The sequence below is a fragment of the Microcebus murinus genome, chromosome 8 (genome assembly GCF_040939455.1).
Source record: "Microcebus murinus isolate Inina chromosome 8, M.murinus_Inina_mat1.0, whole genome shotgun sequence".
NCBI classification, from domain to species: domain Eukaryota; kingdom Metazoa; phylum Chordata; class Mammalia; order Primates; family Cheirogaleidae; genus Microcebus; species Microcebus murinus.
Window position 1 is genome coordinate 59687337 of NC_134111.1, and position 15990 is coordinate 59703326.

Consider the following 15990-nt stretch of genomic DNA (forward strand, 5'->3'; position numbering starts at 1 on the left):
ATAATTTTCCATAGTTATTTATTTACCCCATTTCTGAAATTATATCTAATTCCTTTCACTAAAAAATAGATTTTGGGGAGTTACAAATAATGGTTTTATATCTGTGACTCAATTTTATGATAATAGAGACATTTTTCAATTTGACTTCTTACATCTAGAAATTGTTATGCTAAGGAAAAGACTATCAAGTGTGCTTTTTACAGAGAACAAAATTATCTATTTAACTTTTAAAAATTGGGCCTACTAAAATACTAAAATTAACATCTATTTCCCAATATGTACAAGACATACTCAGTTACAATCACATAAACAAGTAAAAATAGAGAATACATTATAACTCCTTACTTAAAAAAAAAGGTATAAAACAAGCCAAGTTAACAATACTAAAACTTTATATGCTAATTATATACACTTTCTCTAAAGAAAAGCAATCAGTCCCCAAGCTCTTCTGGAAAGAGGAGAATGAAAATTTTTTCTGAAAGTGATACTTACAATATCAAAGAAGACTTGACAAACATCAATAGTATTCAGCAATTCACAAACATGGTCCTAAAAAGAAACACTTAATTTTAATCACTTATCCATATAAATAATTTTAAATTCAGAAAACACAAACAAAACATATTTTAAATTTCAGTTCCAGAAGAATTTCAATTCTATTATCTACAAGTGACAAAGCAATTTATACAACAAATATAAAATCTACTTCTGAAATGTTAAATTTTATGTATTAAAACACATACCTTGAATTCCATAACATCTACAAATGTGAAGTAATATAATGCCAGATTTTTCAGAATCTCTGATTTTTCTTTCTGTAGTTGTGCAAGCTGTTGCTGTAAAAACAAAATTAGGATGCACTGTTTATGGAGAACAAAAGTATTTAATATTATTACAAACTATCTTCTTTTATGATTGATATATGGGAGCAGAAGCTTTTAGAATAATATTTCTAAATGATTAAGGCTTTTTTAAAAAACCAAAGTACTTGAGACAGCAACTGCTAATAGTGATCAGCAACTGACAATGTGAGGCTATAAAACGAATCAAAGCAGATTAGTACCAAATTGCGCTACTATTAAGGAAAATTGGAAAATGTTAGGGAAAAACAATTACCAAATGAACTGTTTTGAAAAATTAAAAACAAGTCATGAGTATGATCACATTACTAGAAGTGGGAGAAAAGAAGGTGAAAAACATTACAACTTATACTACAAAAAACAATATGCTATATAAATTTGGAACTTACCAAAAAGAACATCCAGGCAAAGCCACGTTACGCATGCAAAATAAAATGTAGATACAAACATAAAATACAGTAACGGTTCCCTGACCAGATTCACAAAACACGATAATATATTAAACAAAAGCAAAACCACAAAAACAAAAAAGAAATGAGAAAGAAGCAACACTAGAGTTAAGACATGAAAGAAGGAAATGTGAAAGACAAGTATTATTTTAATCAACTATACAATTAAATTTATAAAAGTCCTAATTTTTCTTTTCAAATCAACCGTTAGTATAATTTCTGAAATAATCTAGCCATATTAACTTAATGCCCTACATCATAAGACTACCAGAAATCCAATTCTAAGTGTAGTTATTGAATAGCACATTCCACATCATTTAGGAGCCTGGTAGAAAAGCAGAATCTTAGGCCTACCTCAGACCTACTGAATCACAATCTGCCTTTTAACAAGATACCCAGGTGATCAAAATACACATTAAATGTGTGAGAAGCAGTTACCTAGAACATGAGAAAACTGGAAAATATGAGAAAGTGGTTGAAAGTATCAAATTTGCTATCAAAGCCCACAAATTTTGAGGCCCTCATACAGTTTTTATTTATACTTACACAGAAGGTTGGGAGAGAGAGATGCCTCCACACATAATCATACTGAACCATTATGATAGGTCAGAAAATTTACAGCAGTGAGCTTAACATCAGGGGAAGATATTTTTTAAAAAACCTACAAAAAGCCAGTTTAAAACAGTAAAGCACAGCAGCCTGGTAGATGCAACTATTTTAGGGTGAACCACCCCAAATACTGTAGTCCCTGAAGACATTTAAGGAAGTAATTATGTCTGGAAAACATTAGTAAATTAAATATCTCATTATTCCCCATAAGCACCAGAGAAATTAAGGTAGATAAATGTACTTACTACTTTTAGCTTCATCTATGAGAGTAGCTAACTCTATTTTGCACAATATAACTGTTTCAAAACAATTCCATGTTTATCTCCAAATTTTAATCATTACTACTACAAAAACATCAAGCAAATACTTATTTCAAAATGATCCTATTTCCTTCCTATTGTAACCCTGTTCAACAACATTAAACATTTATGATTGATGTGTTAGTACTTTTCCCTGCTTTTCAGTACATTAAATTTGAGTTTCAAACTATAACAGGTGAAAGTACACTCTCAATAAGATATGAAGAGTATAATGTGGTTGTTACTGGGTTTAATAAACCCAATTTATTTCAGTTGTCATAGGGTAATTATTAATAGTGCCCTTTAAATTTCTGTATCCTAGCTTGGACAATAAATGACATGGTCACCATCTTGTTATGAGCCTTAATGTTCTTATATACAAACCCTCAATTTCCATATTAAGAACCTAATACCCACAAAACTGAAATGAATCTTCTGAAAATTACATAACTACTTTATTACAGGGTCAAGATTGGAAATCTAATTTATTTACTTCTAAAAAAGGTATTATTTCTACTATTCTATGTTTATTATCTCCCTTTGTAATTATAAAATTTCAAAATCTGAATTTCTTATTCAACTTTATTTCCCCCCAAACCATGTTTGATTAGACTCTACAAAGGTTACAAATATTTATTGGACAACTACTAGAAGCCTAAATTCAAAACAATTGGTCAAGATTTCAAGGCCCTCCACAATCTGGCCCTAATTTACCTTTCCAATCTAAATTTCCCCACCACCCATTCAGACACTATAGTAGCCAAAACAAACCATTCAATATTTTCTATACACATCTCATGCTGCCTTACTGTTTCCCCTTATTGGATGTTAGATCCTACCATTTACATATGTACAAATCCCACTACTCCTAAAACACTTAATTTAAATGTTAACCACACTTCAAGAAACTACCCTTGATTAAATCCCTTCCCTGAATACCAACCATATCTCCCTCCACAAAATGTATATAATTTCTGAAAACAGCCATCACTTTCCACCTTGTATTATAGCTATCACCAACATTATAAAACAGTGTACTAGACTTGAGTCTTTAATCTCCCTGGTCCATATGATACACGTCTGCACATAAAGATGTATCCAATATAAACATCTATCAGGTAAGGGGTTATCATGACAAATTTAAAAGACCTTTATAATTTAAAAGACCTTTATGTGCTGAACAGATTTTTTTCAAAAGATGACAGACAAATGGTCAACAAACAGAAAAAATGTTCAACATCACTAATCGGAGAAATGTAAATTAAAACCCTAACCTCAACCCTGTCAGAGTGGACATTATTAATGTCAAAAAAATAATAGATGTTGGTGTGAATACGGTGAAAAGGGAACACTTATACACTGTTCATGGGAATGTAAACTAGTACAAACTCTATGGAAAACAGTATAGAGGTTCCTCAAAGAAGTAAAAGTAAATCTACACTTACTCCAGCAATACCATTACTTAGTATGTTCCCAAAGGAAAAGAAGTCATTTTGTAAAAAAGACACCGGTGCCCAAATGTTTATCGCAGCAAAATTCACAACTGCAAAATTATGGAATTAACCTATGTGCCCATCAACTGATGAAGAGATAAGAAAATGCATACACACACACACATCATGGAGAATGTGTATGTATATGTACACACACCCCCGTAAGATACACACCATGGAGTACAACTCAGCTATAAAACAGAATTAAATAATGTCTTTTGTAGCAACTTGGATGGAACTGAGACCATTATCTTAAGTGAAGTATCTCAGGAATGGAGAAACAAACACCACATGTTCTCGCTTATTAAGTGGGAGCTAAATAAAGGGTATATATTGTCATAAAGTGGTGTAATGGATATCGGAAACTAAGAAGGGGGGACACTGGAAAGGAGGTGAGAGATTAAAATAATTACCTATTGAGTACAATGTACACTATTCTGGTGATGGGTACACTGAAAGTCCTGGCTTCAGCATGATACAATTCATCTATGTAACAAAAAACACTTGTACTCCCCTAAAAATCTATTGAAATAAAATAAATAGATAAATAATTGACCTTTATGTTAGTGTCAGATTATATGTTTTGGTAGGTGATGCTAGGAAGTCTACCTCTTATTGTGCAACCATGGCTAAGTGACTTAGCATCTCAGGGCCTAATACTCTATTCTTCCAAATGGTAGCCAATATGGACAATTAACCAAAATGATGTACATAAGTCCAGAAACTATATGTTAAAAAATGTTAAGTGAATAACAAAGGAGGCTCACTGATCTTCTTCAAAATAAGCAAAAATAAACTATTTTAAACAATCCCAATATTACTCACAGTTACTTCTAATAAGAATTGTTATTTATTGAGCATGCATTATGTGTCAGACATCGTTCCAAACATTTTACGAGCATCTCACACAATCCTCTCAATATCTCAATGCAGTTATGTTCCCTATTTTAGTGAAAATAAATTCCATGAAGCCCTGCATGAAAGAGGTCAACTATAACAAAGAACAAAAGTGTCTATAACTCTCACACATCAACTGCAAAAAATGCTACATTTTAGTTCTTAAAATGAAGGAGAGTGGATGCTACAAAAATGTATTAACAGCCAGAACAAAGTTTTCTTAATTCAACATCTCATTGTTTTATAGTAAACAAAAAGCAGGAAATGGTTTAAGAACATGGGCCAGTAATAAATTGATGTTATACAACAGGATATTAGAAAAGTATTTTGAGAAAAATTGATTCTATTTGCTAATACTTTAAAAGCATATTTAGCAAAATATTTATATAATGCTTTCATTAAAATTTCTAGCTACGGATCATTATTCTTAACTATAAGTAAAATGTATAAAAATAAACAGGATAAACAAAAGGTGTGCAAAATGCAAAGAACATTTAAAAAATTGAAAAAATCTTGGTAATTAATCTTTGTTCAAATAATAAGTATTTTCCACACAAAAATGAGTATCAAAAAAATTGATAATCCCAATATTACTCATAATAATAAATCTGGTAAATTTACTATTTATTTATTTTCATTCTTTCAAAGAAAAAAGACTGGTATATTACCATAAGGAACCAAACCCAATAGAGCTAACCCACTGATTTCAATACAAAGGAACATGGCTGCCGTGATTTTTATTTACCCATTTTGATTATTATCTTCATTCACTATTGTAACTGCTTATGCATAATAAATTATTTTTCTTGATTATTTTGTTACTATTTTGTTCCTCTTACAAAACAACAACAAAAACCAAAACAAAACAAAAAATATGCAAGTTTGGCTTCAGGTAAAGCTTTGTTCAATTTTTTAGTATGATATTCTAAGCCAGGGTTTTTTTTAAAGTAAGAGAGTAATAAAATGTTATTTGGGTAAATCTCTGTCCAAACTGTCCAGCTATCACCCTAATCATCAACTCTCACTTGGAAGTAGCTTCCTAACAGACCTCTGTACTTCTGCTCTTGCCTCTTCAGCCTTTTCCATATAACAGCAGCAGAGTGGGCACTTTAGGGTATCACACTACCCTCAAAAAAGTGATTCCACTAATGATCATGTGAAATGTTAACACTGCGTGAAGAGTATATTGAGAACTCTCTGCACTATTTTTTATTTTTTGTAGGTTTAATCGTATTTCAAAAAAGTTTTCTTTTAAATTCCAATGGCTTCTCATCACTCTTAAATGCAAAGCCTTTACCACTGCTTCAGAATAAAATCTAAATAGAAGTCCCTGCCTATCTCTAAGACCTCATCTCTTTTCATGTTCCTCAACTCACTCAATAGTTGTCATACTGGTCTTCCTGCTGTGTTCATCAAATTCACAAAGACTGTTCTCATGGTAGAGCTTTTGCACTTGCTCTTTCTCAAGTCTGGGATGTTCTTTGCCACTTCTTAGCATAGCTTACTCCCTCACCTCACTTCTGTTTAGAGGGAACATTGTTGAGCATCTTTATCTAAAATAATCTCACCCCCATTACTCACTAACTCCTTATCCTGCTTATTTCTTCCTACTACCTAACTCCAAATCAAAGTACATATTTATTCACTTTAGTTGATGTCTAACAACCCAACTTGAATTTAAATTCCATGAGGGCAAGGAATCTCTATTACTTCCTGCTGTACCACTAGCATCTAGAATACTAGCACACAGTAGTTGCACTATAAACAAGTAACAAATGATTCTCAAGTTTCTTAACATAAAAGTCATGAAGGGAGTCCTTAATTTAAAAACTTTATTACTGGTTATAAATAAATTCAATACCAGGTATAAATTCATGTGTCAAATGAGTTTCTATATCCTATCATATACTGAGTAGTGGTTTAATCCCTTGAATAAATTCCCAAAGTTGGGCAAAACATTTCATTATATCCTTCCAGAGTAAGAAAGCATAAAAGAAATGAGAAGCAGCTAAAGAGATTGACATATGTATACCAACTATATGCAAATCTCTTAAGATTACCAATTTGAAAATCCAAATTAACACAGAGATTAGCCATTTTTTTAAAGGATCATACAATCTTGTTTAAAATCCTTTGTAGGAATTTCCTCTTGTCATATACAAAGTGATTCTACTGGCAGCAAACATTTCAGAAATGCACTTTTCTAAGAAAAGCATAGCAAATAAAGTTTAGGGAAAGTTATCCTAACATTGGCCTAGTAAATAAGCATTTCTAAGGGTTTAAAATGTTGTTACTAAATTTAATCCTCTTAGCCACTTTTTCAAGATACATTATTTTTTTATTGTAGTAAAACATACATGACATAAAATTTACCATCTTAACCATTTTCAAGTGTGCAGTTCAGTGGCATTAAGTATATTTGCATTGCTGTGCAACCATCACCACCATCCATCTCCAGAACGATTTTCATCTTCTCAATTAAAGTACATTTTTATCCTCATTTTTCAGAATACAGCAGTAGACTAGAAAAGGGTAAGATGCCAACTGAGGTCTATCAGATTTCAAAGCTAGAAACAGTTCTTCAATACACTGCAACATTCAGGTTGCCTGCCATACAGTCACATAAAAGTAGCGTATGGACAAGCTAAAGCTACGGACAAGCTAAAGCTCTGTTTTCTTTCCAGAAATTATTTGTATTCAATTGTATCAATCAATCACAGAGACTGAAACTTCTAAAAAATTCAATTCAACCCCTCTGTTTCCTATATTAAAGTGACTGTTTTCTAATTTTACATTGCTAGTCATCTATTTAATTCTGAAATGCAAAAAAAAGAGTTTTTATATTATAAAGAACTAAAAGACAAATAAAAAAAAAAAATCAGAGGTTGTGCCCATGCCTATCTACTGCCTCTCCCATTAAGAGATGTAGTCTACTTTCCCACCCTTTCAATTTCGGCTGGCCTAGTGACTTGTTTTTACTGCCAGAAAGCAGCAGAAGTGACACTGTGTCACTTCTAAGACGAGGGCTTACAAGGCTTCACAGCTTCTGATTTCATTCTTTTGGAACACCGTCCTTAAGTGCTGTAAAGTGTGAGATACTTATATTACATAAAGAGAGGCTCAACATCTCTGCTGTCCCAGATCCCACATCCCAGAATGCACCAATTAAATGCAGCTATAACTTGAACTGGTGAGACCAGCAGAGGAACTGCCCAGGCAACCCACAGAATCATCATAACAAGCTGCTGCTGTTTTTTAAGCCAAGTTTGGAAGAGGTTGGTTATGCAGCAAAGGTAACTGAAATGATGATTAACACAAAGTTCAGGAGCACGAATTAAAATAATCTCTATTTCACTACCAAGCACATTAATTTGCCTCAGCTAAAAATTTTAGAAATTTAAAATTAAAGCAAATTAAAATCAAATTAAAGCAAATTGTCTCATCAGTACTAGAAAATTACTAATTATATGCCCTAGTATAGTAGTGTTGGTCAGGGGTAACATTTTTATATAAAAGATACATTTTATTAATGATAGTGCAATTTACCTCATTTAATAGCACCATTTTCCTTTACAAATAGAAATACAATAAGCCAGTCCCTTTACATTCAGTTTTAATAATCTTTAGAAATCTTTCATACATGTGATACCCTGCTTTCAAAACCTGAGTACACCAGATGTAAATCAGGCTTTCCTTACTGATTAGCTGTCATTATTATAATTGATAATTATACTGAGCTATTTATGTCAAGATGGCTCAGATGCTATTGACATGTGCAAGGTAATCTGACAACATTAAATGGCCCTTGCCTGCTGTACTTTTTAAAGTATTTAAAGTTTTTATTTCTCTTTCTGTCAATTGCCATTGGCTCATGATGAGAGTATCTTTTATAATGCAGTGTGTTATAAAACACACTTACGATTTTGCCTAACTAACTCAACAAGCTTGGTCATAGGAGAACCAAAAAGCTTTTCTCTAAATAAACTTCATTTATTTGAGTTTTTCACAGCTTTATTGAGGTACAGTTTACATACCATAAAATTCACCTATCATAAGTGAACAATTCAAACATTTTAGTAAATCTATGGAGTTGTGAAAGCACTCACCCTATCCAGCTTTACAACATTTCCATTATTCCAAAAAGTTCCCTTGTGCCGATTTATAGTTAAACCTGCTCTTAACCTCAGCCTTAGGCAGCTACTGATCTGCTTTCTATCTCAATAAACTTGACTTTTCTAGATATTTCCTATAAAACAGAATAACACAACATGCAGCTTTTTAATCTGGCTTCTTTCACTTATCATACATGTTGCAGCATGTATCAGTAGTTTGTTCCTTTTAATTGCTGAAAAGCATTCTGTTGAATGTATATACCACATTTTCTAAACTGGTAATTTATTCATTACCAGTTGATAGGCATTTGAATTGTTTCCAATGTGGGACTAATATGAATAATGAATGCTGCTATGAACATGTCTTTGGGTGGATGTATTTTCATTTCTCTTGGGAAGATTACTAGGAGTGGAATTTATTCCTTCCTAGCTCTCAGATATGATTCAGAGAGGCAAGTAATATGAAAAGTGACTTCCAGGTAAGTGAAGAATTACTGTAATAACATATTATTCATTTAACCAACACATATCCCAACCTATTATACTGTCAGGCAATGCAGGAAGAGCTGATAAAAATATGAATAAAGCACTGATCGGGCCCTAAATGAGCTTACAGTCTAGTGAGGGATGTATATGAATGTATAGGGAATTCTCACTTAAATTTTTTAAGGTAAATATCTAGTTTTAAAAGCTGATTATACCACAACTTCTACGTAGAACATTCAAAGATGGTGAAAAACTATTAATACAATGATGAATTACCACATTTCCTTCAAGACAAAGGCCCTCACCAACTAGTAATAACATGAAAGTGGTAAAAATAAAAATAAAATTTAAAAAGTAATATGATAAAGACTACAGTAAGAAAGGTCAGAGCTTCTAAGAGTGGTGAGAATGGTGAGCAAGATAAGATAGGGGAATTTAAAGGAGAGCCCAAAACTGAGAGGGCACCCATGGATTATTTTTGGTACATGAATACATTTATTGACAAAGTGAATGACAGCTGAAGTTAAGTTTCCTCAATCCTCAATTGGCAAGCCTGTAAACAGGAATAAAGTTTACATTTAAGCTACCTCGGCTTCTCACTGGCCTTTTTTGGATACCTGTTGTTCTTGGGAGATTTGGAAACAAGGAGAGGTGGCATTAATGGGAGAATAATTCCCAGTTAAAACCTGTAATACCCTTCCCCCACCACTTTCATTCACTCTATCATCTTTTCACTGTCACTCCTCCTCTCATGGCCCACTTCCTTTCTCATTCATCTTAATTTTAAATGGCCCATCATTATAATTATCCCTTATCCTTCTCTCCTTCTATCATAATTGCCTAATAAAAACCTACAGTAGGAGAAAACATACACCTATGCTGACTCAATCTCAATCTAATTTCATGATCATTAACCAGAATTGAGTAGTAACACTATTCTATTTTTACTGTCAATTCACTTTCCCACTCTCTTTAATGATTATTCCACTCCTTCTCTTCTCTTAAAACCCTTAACAATCTTCTTCAACTTAACTCTCAACTCTAGCCTGAGCTCTGTATTCATATATACAGTTGGCTACTCAACACCTCTACTGGGATTTCTAGCAAGTCTCTCAAACTTAACATGTCCAATAATGAGCTGTTGGGTATTACCCACACTACACTTCCACCTCAAACCTGTTCCTCTTGCTTCCTCATTCCTCACCCCAGTAAAACCTGAGATTTGTTCAAGCCAAAAACCTTGAGGTCTTATTTCTCATTGTCTCATATACCCCACACCGAACTCATCAAAAAATACTGTAGACTCTGTATTCAAAACATATTCAGAATCTGAACATTTCTTACCTCAACCACCCTAGCCACCATCCAAGCCACCATCAGCTCTCAATCTCAATGACTGCAAATTTCCTAACTAGTCTCCTTTTTACCTTTATTCTTCTGCAGACTATTCTCAACCTGGCAGGCATAATAATGACATTCATATCACTTCATTCCTCTGCTACTCTCCTCTAATGGCATCTCAACTCACATGGGGTAATTAGCTAAAGTCCTTATTATGGCCTAGAAAACCTCATATGATCTGCCTATCCCTTACAATCACTCTGACCTCATTTCCCCCTCAATCATCTATCATACTCCTAATGGCCTCCTCCTTATTGCATAAACATGCCAGGCATGCACCCTTTGGAGCTGCTATTCCTTCAGCACAGAATGTGCCTCCCCTGGCTAAACTCATTCCTTCATATCTTCACATCTTTGCCCTAATGCCTACTTATTTGTAAGGTCTTCCCTGGTCATCCTAAGTAAACTGGCATCTCCTAACCACTACACTCTTACTCATTTACCCTGCTTTGTTCTTCCTAGAACTCTTTACCTAGTACTATATTCTTATTCATTTATTATCTCTGTTCAGCTCCACAAGAGTAGAGACTTCAACTATTTGTTCACTGTTGGTTCCCTCTCCCAGAATAGTACCTGGCTCACAGAGGCACTCAATAAATTATTTAAATAAATAAATGATCAGTGGAGAGTGCTATGGAAACACATATTTGCAGCACTAAATCTAATCTGAAAGATCAGGGAAAGCCTCTCTGAATAGTGACATCTAAGAACAGACCTGAAAGACAAGTAGAATGAAAGAATTTGAGAGAAATGTTCCTGATTGTAAAAACAACATAAACACGTCCAGAAGCAAAATAGGGCTATTTGTTCCATGTAAGTATACACAAACTCTCAAAAAATAAAACACTCCTTAGTAAAAAGAAGCAATTAAATATATGTTCCTCGTGTTCTATAGTCTATCCTACACTAGATAACGCGAACACAGTATACTATCCTGCATACTCTTGGCCAAAGACCATTGGAGTTCATATTTAAAACACTTAGCCAAGATGAGTACTAGGAAGAAGAACAAAGGAAAATAAGTATTTTGCAACATCTGTTAATTTACTCTATTATAGCTGCTTCTACTGTCTTTTATTTTGGATCTTGGCAAATAACTTTTGATCTGACAAAAGGCAGTACTGGACTTGCCATGAAGAAACAACGATAAGATACCATGCTAAAGGTACTCAAAAGGTACACGGCTGAAAGTGGCTAAAGGCCCCAAAGAAATGACCAAGGAAATAAAAGTTAAAGGTCAACAGATGATTAGGTATTGATAATATCCTCTGCTACTATGAAGGGCATGATAATCACCACTGCAGCCAAACAGACTAACAACTGTTTGAAAGAAAGCTGAAAAACTATCACTAGAGGTGAGACATAACTTTAGAAATTTTGAAGAAAACAGAAAAATGATTGCAGATGCCAGCAATGCATTTACCCAGAGGCTATGCTATAAACTCCAAAATAATGTTATTGGCAGTCTCATTTCCAGGAAAAGCAGAAAGCATTTTTGAGTGGAAGAGGTTATGAGTGTAATTTAGCATGACTAAAATATACAGTGCACAACATTCACAAAATAATGTTTTGAAAGCACATGTAGTTACATGAAGAGAATAGGAAGGAAGGTATTTTAACATAGATTTGTTTGGGGAGCATAAGAACCATCTTTGAGAATGTGAAAAAAGCTAAACATTCATACACAAACTCTATACCCAATTTTAGAGGATTTTCAAACTCATGAAAACTCAGTGTGAAAACTCAGGTAAAACCATTACACTGAGGACAATAATATGTAAGCTACATAGTAGGCTACAACCATTCAGACCATGCTTAGAAAACAGAGGGTTAGAGGAGAGTGGGCTCCAGAAAAAGAAAAAAAATATATATATACAAAGATGGTATGATTATTAGGCTGGATAAATTTAAGAATACCATAAAGGGACATAACTATAATTTCAGAAAGTCATGGTATAACTAAGAAACACATTAAACTATAAAATAATTTTAAGGAACTGACAATTTAGGAAGGGAGAATATATTTCACTTTGATGCTAAATATTTTATCCATGTTAAAATCCAAAGTGTGACAATGAAATGAAGAAAATTGAGCACTCAAGTCTTTGCTAATTTTTAATTTTTAAAATCAACATATAATGCAATCCCAGAATACTGTATAATTACAGAACCAAAAGGAAGCATTAACAAATTTGACATCATACAAATAAAAGGACAGTAACCAAGGGTGAGGATATAAAAACAGAGAAATGCAAGTATATTATTTATGTAAAAAGGAAGTAACCCATGATACAAAAATATTAAAAACTATCAAACACTAGGAAGAGGAGAGAAGGTAAGTAGTGGGCAGGCAATTGAACGACCTAAATCCTCTTTTGTGGCACAGCACGGACATTGTACAAAGTTGGTAAATGAAGATATAAAGGAATAAGCATATTTGTTATATAGTTCTGGTAATAACCTATAATAGTACTAAAAACAGAAGTTTCCTCTGAGGAATATGACTTGGGTGGGAAAGAGTAGACTAGAAGATACTAACTTTTCACTCTAAGTTCTTCCAGACTATTTGATTCATTACCACGTATGTATTTATGTTCTTTTGGTAAAAAATAAAAAATTTAAACCAGTTTGGGCAGGTCATCAGTGCTGACGCAACTCCCCATCAGTATCTGAACTATTTCAGTTACTTTCCAAATATATCAAAACAAGGCTTACCTGTATCTTCTAATAAGGGGTTCTTTTATTTATTCTGTTTATTCAAGATAGAATTAAAGTCTTTGACATGTGGAAGAGACATTAACATGGGAATATTGATACCTTTTTAAAGAATACTGACACTACAGGGCCAGGTGTGGTGGCTCACGCCTATAATCCTAGCACTCTGGGAGGCCCAGGCGGGAGGATGGTTTGAGCTCAGGAGTTCAAGACCAGCCTGAGCAAGAGCAAGATGCTGTCTCTAGTAAAAATAGAAAGAAATTAACTGGACAACTAAAATTACATAGAAAAAATTAGCCGGGCATCATTGTGCATGCCTGTAGTCCCAGCTACTCAGGAGGCTGAGGCAGGAGGATCACTTGAGCCCAAGAGTTTGAGGTTGTTGTGAGCTAGGCTGATGCCATGGCACTCTAGCCCGGGCAAGAGAGTGAGACTCTGTCTCAAAAAAAAAAAAAAAAAAAAAAAAAAGAATATGGCACTTCAGTTAATTCTCATTGTATTAAAATTCTTTAAATTTTGGCAATGTCTAATTGGTCCAGCCCAATATTCCTTCAAATTTCCATTAGAATCTATACATAGATAGATATACTTATTCATAGTGAAGTATACTGCTACAACTCCCACTTCCAGTATTGTACAGAAACACGATTCCTTTTAAACCAAAATCTTACTTGTTGCCCTACTACTTCCCAGTCAATAGGGATTTAAAGATGAGTGCATGGTTCAAGAAGACAAAGATATGAAGTATCGCAGAGAAAAAGATTGTTTTCTGTTTTGTTCTGCTTCCCTTGGTGGAGGCCAGAGTGAGAGAGGAAGGCAGGGCAATAGGAGGAGCCACTGGGAGGCATGAAAATCAATGCTTAAATTATCTCAGCATTTGCTCCAGCAGGAGACATAGATCTGAAGGGGATAAATTCAAATGACATTATAGTAGTGAAACTGACAAGCCCTAAATGACCAGCTTGATGTTTTATAAAAGTCAAAGAGGGCCAGCATAGTGGCTCGTGCCTGTAATCACAGCACTTTGGGAGGCCAGGTGAGAGGATAGCTTGAAGCCAGGAGTTCAACCAGCCTGGGCAAAATAGCAAAACCCTATCTCTACGAACAACAAAAATTAGCTGGGCATGATGGTGCCTGCCTATAGTCCTAGATACTCAGGAGGCTGAGGCAGGAAGATTGCTAGAGCCTAGGAGTTTGAGGCTGCAGTGAGCTATTATTGCACCACTGCACTCCAGCCTCGGTGACAAAGCAAGACCCTATCAAAAAAAAAAAAAAAAAGCCAAAGGGGATTCTGAAGGTTCTAGTTTAATTAATCAAGAGGATGGTGATGGTTCAAGGGAGGGAACACAAAAGAGAAACAAAATGGAGGCGGATAATCACATGTTCAATACTGGATACAAACTTTGCTGTTTAATTATAGAGTTGTCCAAACAAAGAGTAGCTGAAATTCAAATCTAGAGCACAGAAGATGGTATATTCACTTAGTTCAAGCTATGGAAGTAAATGTCTTCATACATAATTTGCTGCAAGGAAGAAAAATGTCATTTAGAAATACCTGCATTTAAAGGGTAGCCAGAAGAAAAAACAGTGAAGTAGACCAAAAAGTCCAAGAGGTAATATAAATAACAGATCCAATCTTCAGAAGTAATTTGTCACACATCATACTAAGTGCTTTAGGAGATACTGAACTGTTCCTCGAGACTGGTATTACCATTTTAGAGATAAAAACAATGATGCTTTAAGATGGTAAATGATTGGCCCAAAATCAGTCGGCTAGTAAGTGGAAAGACCAGAACTCAAATTCTGATTTTTTTACTCCAAAGTCCATCCTCTCAACCAGTATGTTACTATCATAATGGAAGCCATGACAAGACAAGGATTGCTCTCTTAAAAACTGGCTAGAAAGGAATTACGTTTCCTTACCATTTCCTTCTAACTCCTTACAAACCACAGTGCATGTACCTAGGGCCTTCCTACACTCATCCTCAATTCTACCACCCCATCCCTAAAACACATTTATGTTTTTAGAAGCTGGGACTCTTGTTTTTTTCTGGGTTACTTTCAGTGAGATCATAAATGAGATGTATTTGCATAGCTCTACCACAAAGTACAATTTTTTAGCTAGAATTAACTCAATAATTTTTAAAAAGTATCAGCAAGTTCAAGTCCTGATATAACTCTAGTAAGACAACATTTGAATACAAGTGAAAGCTGGCTAAGTGTATTAAATAGATTGATGCATTCAAACATGCATTTAGTGTCTCTTATATGCCAGGCACTAGAGACAAAATGGTGTTTAAAATCAGACTCTAATAATGTTATGCCTCTGAACCAACTCTACTGCTGATTATGACACTTAAGAGTTGCTTTATTTTATTTTTCCTGGAGTGACTTTATAAGCTACTTGAATAAAAAAATATATAATATTTTACATAAGATCTTATAATACTGTGTTCTTTGAAAGGAGATAAAATCTACAACATAAAGTATTTCTCTAACTTAGTTTGAAAACATAATTTTTAAATAATTTTATTTCAACAATGGCCTGTGTCCTAGTCTAGAATCCTTTTATCACTCTGTGGCACTCTACTCACTAATAATGTCCTTATTCTCAGAGACTCTAACATCTAATTCAACATATATAGGATGGTTTATATCATTTACTTATT

At 33.9% G+C, this 15990-nt stretch overlaps 1 protein-coding gene across 4 annotated transcripts in view; it reads right to left on the reverse strand.

Moving 5' to 3' along the window:
• The window catches only part of NCKAP1 (NCK associated protein 1), a 105108-nt gene that overhangs the window by 68951 nt on the left and 20167 nt on the right, over window positions 1-15990 (reverse strand). For 2 of the 4 annotated variants that reach the window (XM_020288306.2, XM_020288307.2), the window contains 2 exons: window positions 744-830; window positions 493-549 (listed from right to left, as the gene is read on the reverse strand). In XM_020288306.2, the coding sequence (XP_020143895.1) occupies window positions 493-549; window positions 744-830 (144 nt within the window). Of the gene's footprint in view, window positions 1-492; window positions 550-743; window positions 837-15990 lie in introns of all 4 variants that reach the window. The other 2 variants (XM_012785785.2, XM_012785784.2) reach the window with 1 other exon arrangement.